The sequence below is a fragment of the Oryctolagus cuniculus genome, chromosome 7 (genome assembly GCF_051225735.1).
Source record: "Oryctolagus cuniculus isolate XC-2025 breed Fujian yellow rabbit chromosome 7, ASM5122573v1, whole genome shotgun sequence".
In the NCBI taxonomy this organism is placed as follows: domain Eukaryota; kingdom Metazoa; phylum Chordata; class Mammalia; order Lagomorpha; family Leporidae; genus Oryctolagus; species Oryctolagus cuniculus.
The window spans coordinates 60,417,608-60,430,183 of record NC_142873.1 but is presented as its reverse complement, the minus strand read 5'-3'; the positions used below and the strand labels follow the sequence as shown (position 1 = coordinate 60,430,183).

At 56.4% G+C, this 12,576-nt stretch overlaps 1 protein-coding gene across 1 annotated transcript; it reads right to left on the bottom strand.

The window, feature by feature from the left end:
* Positions 1–6,721: 6,721 nt before the first annotated feature.
* On the bottom strand, positions 6,722–8,890 carry KCNA10 (potassium voltage-gated channel subfamily A member 10). The gene is given in 1 exon segment (NM_001082676.2): positions 6,722–8,890. A coding segment is annotated over 1 exon segment (1,536 nt). The 5' UTR covers positions 8,258–8,890.
* Between the last annotated feature and the right edge of the window lie 3,686 nt (positions 8,891–12,576).

Here is a 12,576-nt window from a genome sequence, read left to right as displayed (position 1 = left end):
CCATATGGGCACCAGCTCAAGTCCCGGCTGCTCCACTTCTGATCCATCTCTCTGCTATGGCCTGGGAAAGCAGTGGAAAGTGGCCCAAGTCCTTGCACTTTTGCACCTGCATGAGAAGACCCGGAGGAAGCTCCTGGCTCCTGGCTTCAGATCAGCACAGCTTTGGCCGCTGTGGCCAATGAGGGAGTGAACCAGTGGATGGAAGACTTTTCTCTCTCTCCATCTCTCTTTCTCTTTCTGTGTAACTCTGACTTTCAAATAAACAAATAAATCTTTAAAGAAAAAAGCCTTAGAACAGTGCATGGCTTGCAATCAATATGCTTTATGTTGTCTTCTCAAGGAAGGCCGTCGGGTCTTCGTATCTGCCCTCTTCCTTTGTCTTCCTTCTTTCCTCCCTTCATCTGAGCACTGGTGTGGTCCAGAATGTCCACGGACTCTGGACTTGAACTTCGGAGCCGTTGCAGTGCAGGGATCTGAAGCATCAACAATCCACTTACAGGGGCGGGGCGCGGCTGCCTGCGGGCTGTGTAAGGCCCATGAGACCCCTTGGTCTGGCCTTGCCGAGGCAGCCACAGGCCGGACTTGAAATCCAGTAAATCCATAGCAGGTCCCCTTTTCAGTTGATCATTGTGTATGGCCGACAACTGATGCCATAAAATCTACCTGGCCCCGGGCAGAGAAGCCCCTGACCCCTGATTTTAGAATTTAGCAAGACGCCAAGGTGTCTTGGGGTGGGGGCGGCTGTGTCACTCCCAGGCTGAGGCTCAGCTCTGTCTAGGGATGAGCCCCTCTGTCAGATACTTGCTCCTCTCTCTTCCTTGCAGCCACAGGGCTGGAGGGAGTGGGGGCAGGCTGGCTGTGGGGTCAGCGCTTGACCTCTGAGCGTGCAGGACAGGGACCAGGACAGGAAGAAATCTCACACGTGGCTCAAGTAAAAGCAGCTTCATTTTACCCATCACTGGTAGGGGCTGTTTCCAGAAGCTTCCTTGTTGCTCTGATGGAAAGTGGGGAGGAGGAGAGGAGGGGAGGAGGCCGCTCCCTCTGGGGACTGGCCCAGCCCGCTAGCACCTCTCTGCTGCCTCCCCTCATCTCATCTGCAGTGGCAGGGAAGGGCGTGGGGTAGGAGGTCAAGGTTGCTGGCCGGGAATCTTTCCTCCGCCCCCGTCTCAAACCACTGAACAGTCTGGAAGGGACCTCTGTGCCATGGCCACTGGGCGTGATGCTCTGGCTGCCCATGTGGGCTCTGGCACCAGGGCGAGCAGCTGCAGGTATCCCAGCTGTGTGACTATAGGTGTGCATGGGTGCCCTCACTTGCAAAGGTGTCTGGCAGGCTATGGGTTGGGTTGTGCCTCCCCCTCCCCTCCGGAGTGTGACCCCATGTGGAGACAGGCCCTCTATGTGTGTGGTTAACATGAAGTCATTAGATGGGAGCTCATCCTTGGAGACTTAATGACAAGGGGACTGTGACGGTGAGGAGCCCAGGCCACAAGGGTGTGGAGAGAAGCTCGCTTCCCACCCCGGTGTCATGCTCTGCCGGGGGATGCGTGGCTGCATTGGATGGAAGTGGAGCTGCAGCCCAGGAGGGACGTTGTGCCAGTGTTGGGCCCCGGGTCTGGGTGGAGAGTGAAGCCCCAGGATGTGGCCCTTTGTGAGGGAGATGGCCTTGCCCAAGGCAGCCTCATTAGCTGGCAGGAATTGGGGCTTGCTGCTGGGTGCACACAGAGGCAAGACCGGTGGCGCTCTCTCTTTAAAAAAGACTCATTTTATTTATTTGAAAGACAGAGTTAAAGAGAGAGGGGGAAAGATACACACACACACACACACACAGAAAAGGGAGGGGAGGAGGGGAGGGGGAAGAGAGAGAGAGAGAGAGAGAGAGAGAGAGAGAGGAAGAGGATCTATCTTTCATCTACTCATTCACCCCCAAATGCCCACAATGTCCAGGGCTGGGCCAGGCAGAAGCCAGGAGACCAGAACTCCATCCCTATCTCCCGTGTAGGTGGCAGGGGCTCAAGCCCCTGGGTCATCCTTCCCTCTACTACAATTTATTTAGTGCTTTCTCCTATTTGTCAACCCATTTGCTTCTCTTGGTGGTTCTAACAGATCTGCATAATGGATCTCAATTTACAGCTGAAAGGATTGGATCTCAGAGGGTTCCAGTGACCTGGCCGTAAGAGCAGAGCTGGGATTCGAATCTCCACCTCTCGTATGGGCCCCGAGACCTTGACTCCTGCCGCGTGCTGCCTTTCCAGTTCCCACGCGGTGTTTTCTGCTTACGCTTCCCCAGAAAGCCCAGTGTCCCAAGCCGCTCTGCAGGTCAGGAAGCCCCCACCTGTTGGAGTTCAGCGTTTCCCTTACAGACGGCTCTTCAGGGTAAATGAGAACATAGACCTCTATCTTCTCCCAGTAGTCGTCCTTAATCGTAGATTCCCCCTTTTTCCTCCCTTCAGTGTCACAGGAAAGGCCGCAGCTCTTCCATCTCACTTCAGCCTTTAACAAAAGGGGCTTCCATGCTCGGCACACTCCCACTCAGGTCTCCCGGCCACGCGTCCTTCTCAGTTATCCCCAAGGAAAGAAACAAGAGCACCCCAGGGCCGGTCTGTGTGTGCACCCCGCAGCGAGTCCCACGTCCCGCGGTGCTGGTGAGGCTGTCCTGAGAAAGGACCTCCCCCTCTTTGATGGAGACATCCTGGGGCTTCGCTCTCCAGCCAGAGCTGCCTCCCTAACTTGAACCCAGGGCCCAGTGCTGGGATGACCTGAAGACCTGGTGAGCATTTGAGGAGAGAATGGGTGTGCTGTCACTTATGACTGTCAACTTATGACTCCGGGGTTGAGAGCCTGCCTCATTTCAGGAGTCAACCCCAGCAGGTGGATTTCCATCCTGGTTTACCCAGCTTTGACACACTATTGCTGATTGTGGATCTGCCAGGTGGGGGCCAGGCCACACCCATGCACTCCTCTGTCAGGGTTCATCAAAGCCTCTCACCTGTTACCTGGTTTCGTTGTCACAGTCACCTTGGGAATCTGCTGTTACTTCTTATTTCTATTGTATTTTGTTTATGGGAACACTGGGGTGAGAGTGGGGGTGGGAGCAGGAGGCGCAGGGCTCAGAAGCCCCACCCGAATCCCTGAGGGCACCTCCGTTCCCTCCCCAGGCAGCGGAGCTGACATTTCCCGGGCAGTCTTTTACCTCCGAGTCCCCTGAGATTCACTACAAGTTTGTCTGATCTTCGCTTTTTCCATCTCCCCTGCTCCCTGCCACCCCCAGCTCTTTTCTAGCCCTGTGTTTGCAGGCAAGTTGTCCTCCTGTCCCTAGGACGTGCCAGCTGAGCAACCACAGCGGTCCCCAGGGAGCCCCAGGCCGGCTCTCAGCCTCTCACTTCAAAGCACCTTTGGAGCCCTCTGCTCCGCTGTGCAGGCGCAATGCCTTTCATTCCTTAGGAGGCTGGAAGTAGCTGGAATTAGCACGGAGCAGGGTAAGTGCAAGTGTAAGTGGATGTTTCCTTCCCTCCCCCATTCTCTGGGACCCCACAAGGGGGAGGGGTCAACAGATGGGCTCCTGGGATGGGGCTGAGACTGTGTGGTCACTGGCAAGAGGGGCTGTGCTCAGCAGCTGTGCCCATGCAGGACTTGTCAGGAGTAAGGTGCACCTGCTACCATCCTGGGGGAGCGTTGAGCTGGGCGGAGGCTGCTCCAGGGAGGCTGGGAGGCAGGTGTGACTGGGAGGGACGTCCAGGTGGCTCGTTCACTGTGGCAGGTCTGCGCTGTGCCCTTCGCAGCGGGCGGGTCAGAGAGAAGCGGGCTCGGGCTCTCTCCGCCCTCCTGCAGTCCTGCCCGCCAGCAAGGGCAGTCCCATGGGGTGTGGACAGAAGCTTTCCCCTGAGCTGGGTGGACACCCTGTGGGCTGTTGCTGCTGCTCCCTCCTCACCTGGAAGAAACCCCTTCCTTTCCCTGCTCAGAGGGCTGGGTTGTTTTTGTTTGTTTGTTTTTTATGTATTTATTTGAAAGACAGAGTTACAGAGAGAGGTAGAGACAGAGAGAGGTCTTCCATCCACTGGTTCACCCCCCAGATGGCCACAACGGCCGGAGATGTACCGATCTGAAGCCAGGAGCCAGGAGCTTCTTCCAGGTCTCCCATGTGGGTGCAGGGGCCCAAGGACTTGGGCCATCTTTTACTGCTTTCCCAGGCCATAGCAGAGAGCTGGACCGGAAGAGGAGCAGCCAGCACTAGAACCAGCACCCATATGGGATGCCAGTGTTTCAGGCCAGGGCTTTAACCCGCTGTACCACAGCACCGGCCCCAATAAATCTTTTTAAAAAAATTTCTGTTATGAAAATTTAAAAAATAGAAGAGTAATGTGATTCTACCCCTGCCCCCATAGACCTGGATTCATCATAATCAAGATTTGGTTCCCCTTATTTCATTTATTCTCCTATTAAGGTTTTATGTGAAATCTCCAAACGTAAAGGAGGCCTTCTGTGAGTCAGCTTCACCCTGGGGTCACAGCACAGCCCTGTTTAGGGGAGCCAGCCCACGCCCGCCGGCTGGGAGGGTGTGGGGGGCACTGGGCCAGGCCTGCCTGGGCCCCTTCCTCAGCTGTACTCCAGACTCTGGGAACCACCCCACAGCCTTTTCCAAGGCACAGAGCCCTCCCCAGACACCCTGCAAGCTGCTGGCCAGTTCCAGGTGACCTAAGAGGAGCTGAACTCTGAGGCAGATGCACTGGTCCATCTTCCAGGCGGGCCCGTTCTCCCCACAGCCAGGGTCTTAGTCTGTTTTCTGTGGCTGTCAGAAAATATCCGAAGCTGAGTGATTTACACAGAAAAGAGGTTTATTTAGCTCCCAGTCCTGCAGGGCTAAGAGCCCACGCTGGCGTCTTCTTGACCGTCACATGCTGCTCGGGTCGTGGAGAGAAGTGGGAAGGAACGAGCTGCACTGGGAAGCGGCTGAGGGGGTGGAGCAGCCTCCCCCGATCCCAACTCACTCTTGGGGTGACCAGCGCAGGCCCAGGAGAGCCAGAGCTCACTCCCTTGAGAAAAACCTTATTCCCTCTTCACTACTTAATCAGCCCTCGAAGACCCAAACCCTTCAGCACCATCAGATTGGGGATCAGTGTCAGCACGACCTTGGGTGGGGCAGACCATATCCAAACCATCACACTCCGGATCTCCAGGCTTTGTGTGAACCCCTGGACATGGGCCAGGTGGAGGGCACCTGGAAGTGTGCCTGTTCCTCCCCTGTCCAAGGAAGGGGCTGAGGAGTGGGGGGTTGGGGCAGGCAAGGGGTGGCTTTCCCAGGCCAGGCTGTGACCCTGGGGCCCCACAGTGAGAGTGTCCCAGTCCAGAGGCTTGCTGTCTGTGTCTTACAAAAGCCGACTGTCACCAGCTCCCCCCAGGTCCAGCACTACTACTTCTTCTTCTTCTTCTTTTTTGACAGGCAGATTTAGACAATGTGAGAGAGAGACAGAGAGAAAGGTCTTCCTACATTGGCTCACTTCCCAAATGGCCGCTATGGCCAGCGCATTGTGCCGATCCGAAGCCAGGAGCCAGGTGCTTCTTCCTGGTCTCCCATGAGGGTGCAGGGCCCAAGGATCTGGGCCATCCTCCACTGCCTTCCTGGGCCACAGCAGAGAGCTGGACTGGAAGAGGAGCAACTGAGACAGAACCGGTGCCCCAACTGGGACTAGAACCCAGAATGCCAGTGCCGCAGTAGGAGGATTAGCCTAGTGAGCCGCGGCACCGGCCTCACGTCTTCTTCAATGGTGGAAACAGCATGAGGTTCACAGGCAGGAGACTTGGCAGCACTGACCCTGTCACTGTCTCAGGTGACCTTAGGCAAGCTGCTATCCCCTGGATTTTGTTCATCTGCAATGCGGGAATTATAATCAGATCTGTTACACTGAGATGCAGTGAATGCACTTTGAAAAATGTGTGCAGTGCTGACCAAGTATACATCATCATCATCATTATCATTACATTATTATTATTATTAAACAACTCAGCTCTGCCTCATCGCTCACACAGCCCCTAGCCTTTTCATATGCTTTATCTTAGGAAGACCCAAGTCAGTGCTTCTTAATCTTTAGTGTGCAAATAAATTACCTGGGATGTTGTTAAAATGTGGATTCTTATTCAGCAGTAGCTCTGTGTAGGCCTGGACTCTGCAGTTCCACGCTCCCAGGTGACAGCAACACTTCTGATCTAGGGACTCAAAGTACCCCGCTCAGGAGAGGAGAATGAAGTTTCCTGTAGTGGCTGGGAAGAAGTAGCTGGGTGGACACGTGGTGCACCGGTGCCCCTGTACCTTGGGAAGCCCGCATTCCGGGTCAGAGTGCCTGGGTCTGAGCCCCGGCTCCACTCTTGATTCCAGCTTCCCGTTAATGTGCACCCTGGGAGGCTACAGGTGATGGTGCAAGTACTTGGGTCCCTGCCACCCACATGGGGGACCAGATGGAGTTTGTGGCTCCTGGTTTCAGCCTGGTCCAGCCCTGATTGTTGTGGGCATTTGGTGAGTGAACCAGCAAATAAATGGAAGACCTTTGTTTCTGTCTTCCTGCCTTTCAAATAAATAAATTAAAAAAAAAAAAGAAAACACAGCTCAAATATGGATTTATTAAAACAGCTTATAATCAAAGATAGCATGTTGGTCACAAGAGATCACTTTTGGTCCTTGGAAAGATCAAGAGTTGGGCGGGGACAGACCTGAGTAGCCCCTGGCTGATCACTTCCTGGGCTTCTCTGGGGAGCAGTCACCGTTGGTCTTACTGAGAGAGTCTGTGCTGCCCATTCTTGAGCCCACGCTGTTGAGGATCTTGTCGATTTCTCCTGGGATGTTTTGCTTCTCCTCATTCTCAGTCTCCCGGTGGTAGAAGTAGTTGAAGTTGGAGACGATGACGGGCACGGGGAGTGCAATGGTGAGGACCCCTGCAATGGCACACAGAGTGCCCACGATCTTTCCCCCTGGGGTGATTGGGCACATGTCACCATAGCCCACGGTTGTCATGGTGACCACGGCCCACCAGAAGCCATCGGGAATGCTGGAGAAATGGGACTCCGGCTCATCCACCTCGGCAAAGTAGACAGCGCTGGAGAAGAGGATGACCCCAATGAAGAGGAAGAAGATGAGCAGCCCCAGCTCCCGCATGGAAGCCTTCAGCGTCTGCCCCAGGATCTGCAGCCCCTTGGAGTGACGGGACAGCTTGAAGATGCGGAAGACCCTCACCAGGCGGATGATCCTCAGGATGGCCAGGGACATGTTCTGCTGGGCGCTGGGCTCCGTCTCCTGGACCAGCTCCGTGATGAGGGTTGCAAAGTAGGGGATGATGGAGATGATGTCGATGATGTTCATGATGTTCCTGAAGAAGTCCGTCTTGCTGGGGCAGACCACGAAGCGGAGCACCAGCTCGAAGGTGAACCACACGATGCACGTGGACTCCACCATGAAGAAGGGGTCGGTGAACATGGTCTGGGGGAAGGCCGTCTTGTTCGTGCTGAGGCTGGGGTCTCTGACCACCTTCAGCTCCCTGTCCTCCCGGAACTCTGGCAGTGTCTCCAGGCAGAAGATGGTGATGGAGATGACCACCACCAACACAGAGACCACGGCCACGGCACGGGCAGCGCTGGAGCTCTCAGGATACTCAAAGAGGAGCCAGAACTGCCGGTGGAAGTCGTTAGTGGGCAGCGGTATCTCAGGGTCTTTGATGAAGCCTTCGTCTTCCCGGAACTGGTCCATGGCCTCACTGCCCAGCTCATAGAAGGAGATCTCATCCGCGAAGACGTCGATGGGAACGTTGGCCGGGCGCCGGATCTTCCCTCCAGATTGGTAGTAATATAGAATTCCATCAAAGCTGGGCCGGTTCCGGTCAAAGAAATACTCATTTCTCATGGAGTCAAAGAATTGCATCCTTTTCTCCCGGTCTCCCAGGAGGGTCTCTGGGAACTGATTGAGGGTTCTGAGCTGGGTCTCAAACCTCAGTCCTGCAATGTTGATGATCACCCGCTGGTTGCCTTCATTCAAAGCCACGGGCTCAGGCCCTGGGGGATCTGTGTAGTCCCCTGGGAGCTTGGAGAAGGTGGTCTCGTGGGTGGTGTTGTCACTGACGAGGATCTTCCAGTTGGGGAAGGTGCCGCTCCCGGGCCGGCCTCTGGGGCTGGCTGGGTCGAAGTTGGTGGCATAGGCTGACTCTTCCTGGATTTCGTCCGAGTTGTCAAAATTGACCAGAGCAACCTCCATTTCTTTCCAGCCGCACACATCCATTTTAGGGGAGTTGGGAAAGCAGCATGGAGGCCCTCAGTCTTTGCTGCCTGCTGTGAGCCATGGAGAAGAAGACATTCAGGGCAGGTATCCCGGCGGATTGAGCACTGACTTACTTTTACCTTGGGTAGGAACATCATGGCTGTTTTGGCAACCTTGTTCCTTTGAAAGTAATTTACCCCCTGAATTTTCACATCCTGAACACAACTAGAAATTGCAAAGAGGGAGCATGGCCCAGGGCAGGAATTCTCTCCCCGGCAAAAGGGGGTCTCCAGGCACCATGGCAGAGAGAATGAAGAAGTGGCATTTCTCCATAATGAAAGTCTATTTCTCACCACCCTCACCACTACCTCTGGGACCAGGTGATGTGGGGTGGATAGACAAACCCAGCTGGGCTTTCCTGGGGGCAGGAAGAACCGGAAGGTGGAGGCTAACTGGACAGCCAGCAGCACCGGCCAGTCTGAGCCTTAAGCCCCTCACCTGGAGGTAACTCCTGGGCATGTTGAAGAACACATTACATGAGATGCTTTGTGGGATGATGCTTGGTGGGAAGATGATTACATTAGAGTTACCGTGGGTTTTGCCATTGGAGTATTTTTGGTCCACGTTCAAGGTGTTGATGGGGAATGTTTTCATTTAAAGAAATCATTTTAGGTAGGAAGTAAGTTAAATGATTGTGTGTGTGTGTATGTGTGTGTGTGTGTGTGTGTGTGTGTCTCAGGTTCACATTAGCTTACATTTTTTTTTGACAGGCAGAGTTAGTGAGAAAGAGAGAGAGAGAGACAGAAAGAAAGGTCTTCCTTCTGTTGGTTCACCCCCCAAATGGCCGCTATGGATGGTGAGCTGCGCCGATCTGAAGCCAGGAGCCAGGTGCTTCCTCCTGGTCTTCCATGTGGGTGCAGGGCCCAAGCACTTGGGCCATCCTCCACTGCCTTCCCGGGCCACAGCAAAGAACTGGACTGGAAGAGGATCAACCGGGACAGAATCCGGCACCTCAGCCAGGACTAGAACCTGGGGTGCTGGCGCCGCAGGCGGAGGATTAGCCTAGTGAGCCGCGGTGCTGGCCTAGCTTACATTTCAATTAAAGATCACTGAGGCAAGGCAGGCTGGGGCTGACGGTGGGAGAGAGGTAGGGGAGCACTTCTGAAGCAAAAGCTATCATTGTCAAGGCCTTGGGCTGTTCCACTGTTCCATTAGGAGGTGACCGGGTTACCCTGCAGGGTGCAGTGCTGTGACCAGGCGGTCCTGTAGGGTGCAGTGCTGTGAGCTTTTCAAAATGATTTCAGATTCTCTCATCTCACTAGATGACAATAACTGGGTGAAGTTAGAACCTGTTTTACAAATAGGGAAACTGAGTCACAAGGGTCAAATGACGTTCTCAAGAGCCCTGACACGAGTTCGGCTGCAGCCTCCTGGCCCAGGACCTGTCCCCTGGATCTCGGGGTCCCTGCGTGGGAGCTGAGGCCTGTGGGGAGCCACGGGCTAAGCTCAGAGCTCCTTCAGTCCCGTGCCCTCTTTTATCCATTGTTCAGGTGCCATCACGTGGGCCAGAAGATCAGGCCTGGTAGCTCAGCTGCTCCCTGCTGGATGGGGCTAATCGCACCTGTTCTTGGGGGTCTCAGCGGGGAGGAATGAGGCGCCGCGCATCGTGTAGAGCGTGGTGCCCGCACGGGGTGGGCGTTCCACAGACGGGGCTGCTCTTCCCCTGCACACCTCGCTCAGGCCGCAGAGACCCCGGCTGCCCCCGCCCTCCAGCGCTTCAGGTCAGCCGCAGAAGAGGCTCTGCGGTGCGGGTGATCTCTGCCGCAACCAGACCAGGCACTTCCTGCAGGCAGGCTCTCCCCGAAACAGACATTTTCCGTCTGTGGGTCTGCGTCCTCAAGGGCACAGAGCTCCGCGGAGCCCCGCCCTTGGTCTCGCCCCGTAGGTCGCCGTCGGTTGCCTAGCAACCCCAACACCTCCCACACTCTCAGGTGAGGCAGCAGCTGTCCCTGAGCCGGCGAGTGCTTGAACGATGCCCCTCAGGGCCCGCGGCGCCCGGGGACGGCGACCGGGAGCGCTGGGCTGCGTCGCGGGAGACCTCAGACGTCGCAGGGCCGGCAGCAGGTGCGGGGACAAGGGTCTGGGCAGGTGGGTTTGGCGCGGGGTAGGCTCCCACTCCTCCGGTTAAGCGATGCCGGGAGGATGGAAGGAAGGCGGGGCGCGGAAGGCTGACCTGGGCGCTGATTGTGTCTGGGCAGAAGAGGGCGCTATTGTCCTGCTGGAGGAACCCTGGTCTGCTCTGGGCGCGTCTGGCCGGCTTCTTCCAAGTGTCTTAGTCACTTCCCAGGGCCAGCCAGGCCTGAGGTGCTGAGGTCCTGCCCTCCCTCACGGTGGCTCTTAGACCTGCCCTTCCTAGTCTCCTCCCCTCCTTTAGTCTATCCCATCTCTGGGCTTCTGTGAACCCCCAGGCCCAGCCTCTCTGCCTCTCCCAGGGATTCAGTTTCCCTGCAGTCCTGGAAAAGACTCCCTGGCTCCACCTCCCTCCAGAGCGCCTGTCCCTGTGGGGAGGTCACCACAGGCACTCAGCTCCCGGAGGCTTTCTGCGCTAAGGCAGAGGGTGGAAACGGCAGCTCTGGAAACAGAGGGGTAGGGCTTGGAGCTGAGAGCTGCATCCTTCCAGCGACCTGGTCCCAGTGGGCGGCAGGCTGGGGGTGGCAGGGGCCCCGGGGACCTCAGATTCATCCCCAGGATGGATCCCTGGCCAGCCCTGGCCAGGCTCTGGCTTGGACGCCTGGCATCTGTGTGATTCCCTTGTCGTAGGGCTTCTCATCTTTAAAGTGGCCTTGTCAGTGCCTGCTGAGCAGTCGGGTAAGGAAGTCAGGGCATGGAAGGAGCGTGCAGCACACACGCCAGGAGCATCATCGCTGGGCCCGGGATTCACTGGCTGGCCCCTGCTACTGGTAAAACATGTGTGTTGCACTCACCTCTGTGGCAGCCGGGTCCTTTCAGGGGCTGTACCTTCCGATGCCAAGCCTGCTGGGGTGGGCGTGATGGTGGGGGTGGGGAGGGAGACCACAGGGGCAGATGTCCCGGGGCCGTCAGAGGCTGGGGAATGACTTCGGTGGCCTGTGCCTTAAGGCTGTCTGCCTGTGGTGAAGCTGCCTCCCCCTATGCTGACTCAGCCCCCCCCCCCCCCCGCCCCGGTTAGTTCCACTCACCTGCTCTGCATTTCACATGGGACTCTAGCCTCACGATGTCCCCTAAGGTGGGCAGCGACAATCATCCCTACTTAACACATGAAGAAAGGTGGAAACACACGAATGAGTGGCCTCCAAGTCGTGAAGCTGTGACCCAAACCTGACACGCTCTGTCCTGTAGTCCCCACAGCCGCAGATCCACTCCGTGTGTGATCCTCAATCAGAATCATTCTGTCAGTCAGGGGCTGAGCCCGAGACACACACCCAGATACACTCACACACGCACACACACACACACAGCTGTGTGACATAACTGTGCATGTCCTCTCACACCAGTAGCCACAGACTGAACACACACACACACACACACATCCTCATGTGCAAACACCTAGACACACATGAGCAGACGTCCTTGTCTGCACTTGCACCCCCAGCAGCCACCCACAGTGCACAGATGTTCTGTGCCAGGTGAGCCCCGACACCCCCTTCTTGCACGTCGTCTCTCGCCTCTTGGAACAGGAGAATGTTCTGTTACTCGGAGTGATGGAAGCACACAGAGAGGGCTGGCGGGGGCTCAGACAGCTGGTCACGTGGCTCCCTTCCTGGTGAGAGTGGCGACGGGCACCGCGTGGGTAGCCTGTCACTCTCCCTGTGGAGTCTGCTCAAGGACAAAGCTAGATCTTCCTAAAGGGATGGAGTGATGCGGGCAACAGCTCTTCCCTTTAAAACCTCAGCAGCAGCAGCAGCAGCAGCGGCGGAGTGATGCTGAAAAGAATGATCACGGGCTAATTCACTCCAGCGGGAGTGCAAGGGCTTGCGATTGAACTTCCAGGACTGGAAGAGCTCCCTGTCCACATGGGGGAAACACCCATGCTCTGGAGGTCAGCTGGGAGGCAGGGCTCATGCACCTCTTGTTTCTGTGCACCCGGGAGGCCCCATGTCCCCTTCCTTGGGATCCCAGAGAGAGCAAAGCAGCTGCTTCTGATGGTGACAGCCACAAGGTCCCTGGAGGGTGATACCGAAGTCCCAGGGCTGGTGCCTCCTGCGGGCTCTGCTCACGTGTGGCAGTGCTTGGGGGGCTGGTTCCACCTGTGCCTATACCTTCACCTATGCAGCTTCTGCACGAGCCTGTCACGGAGACAC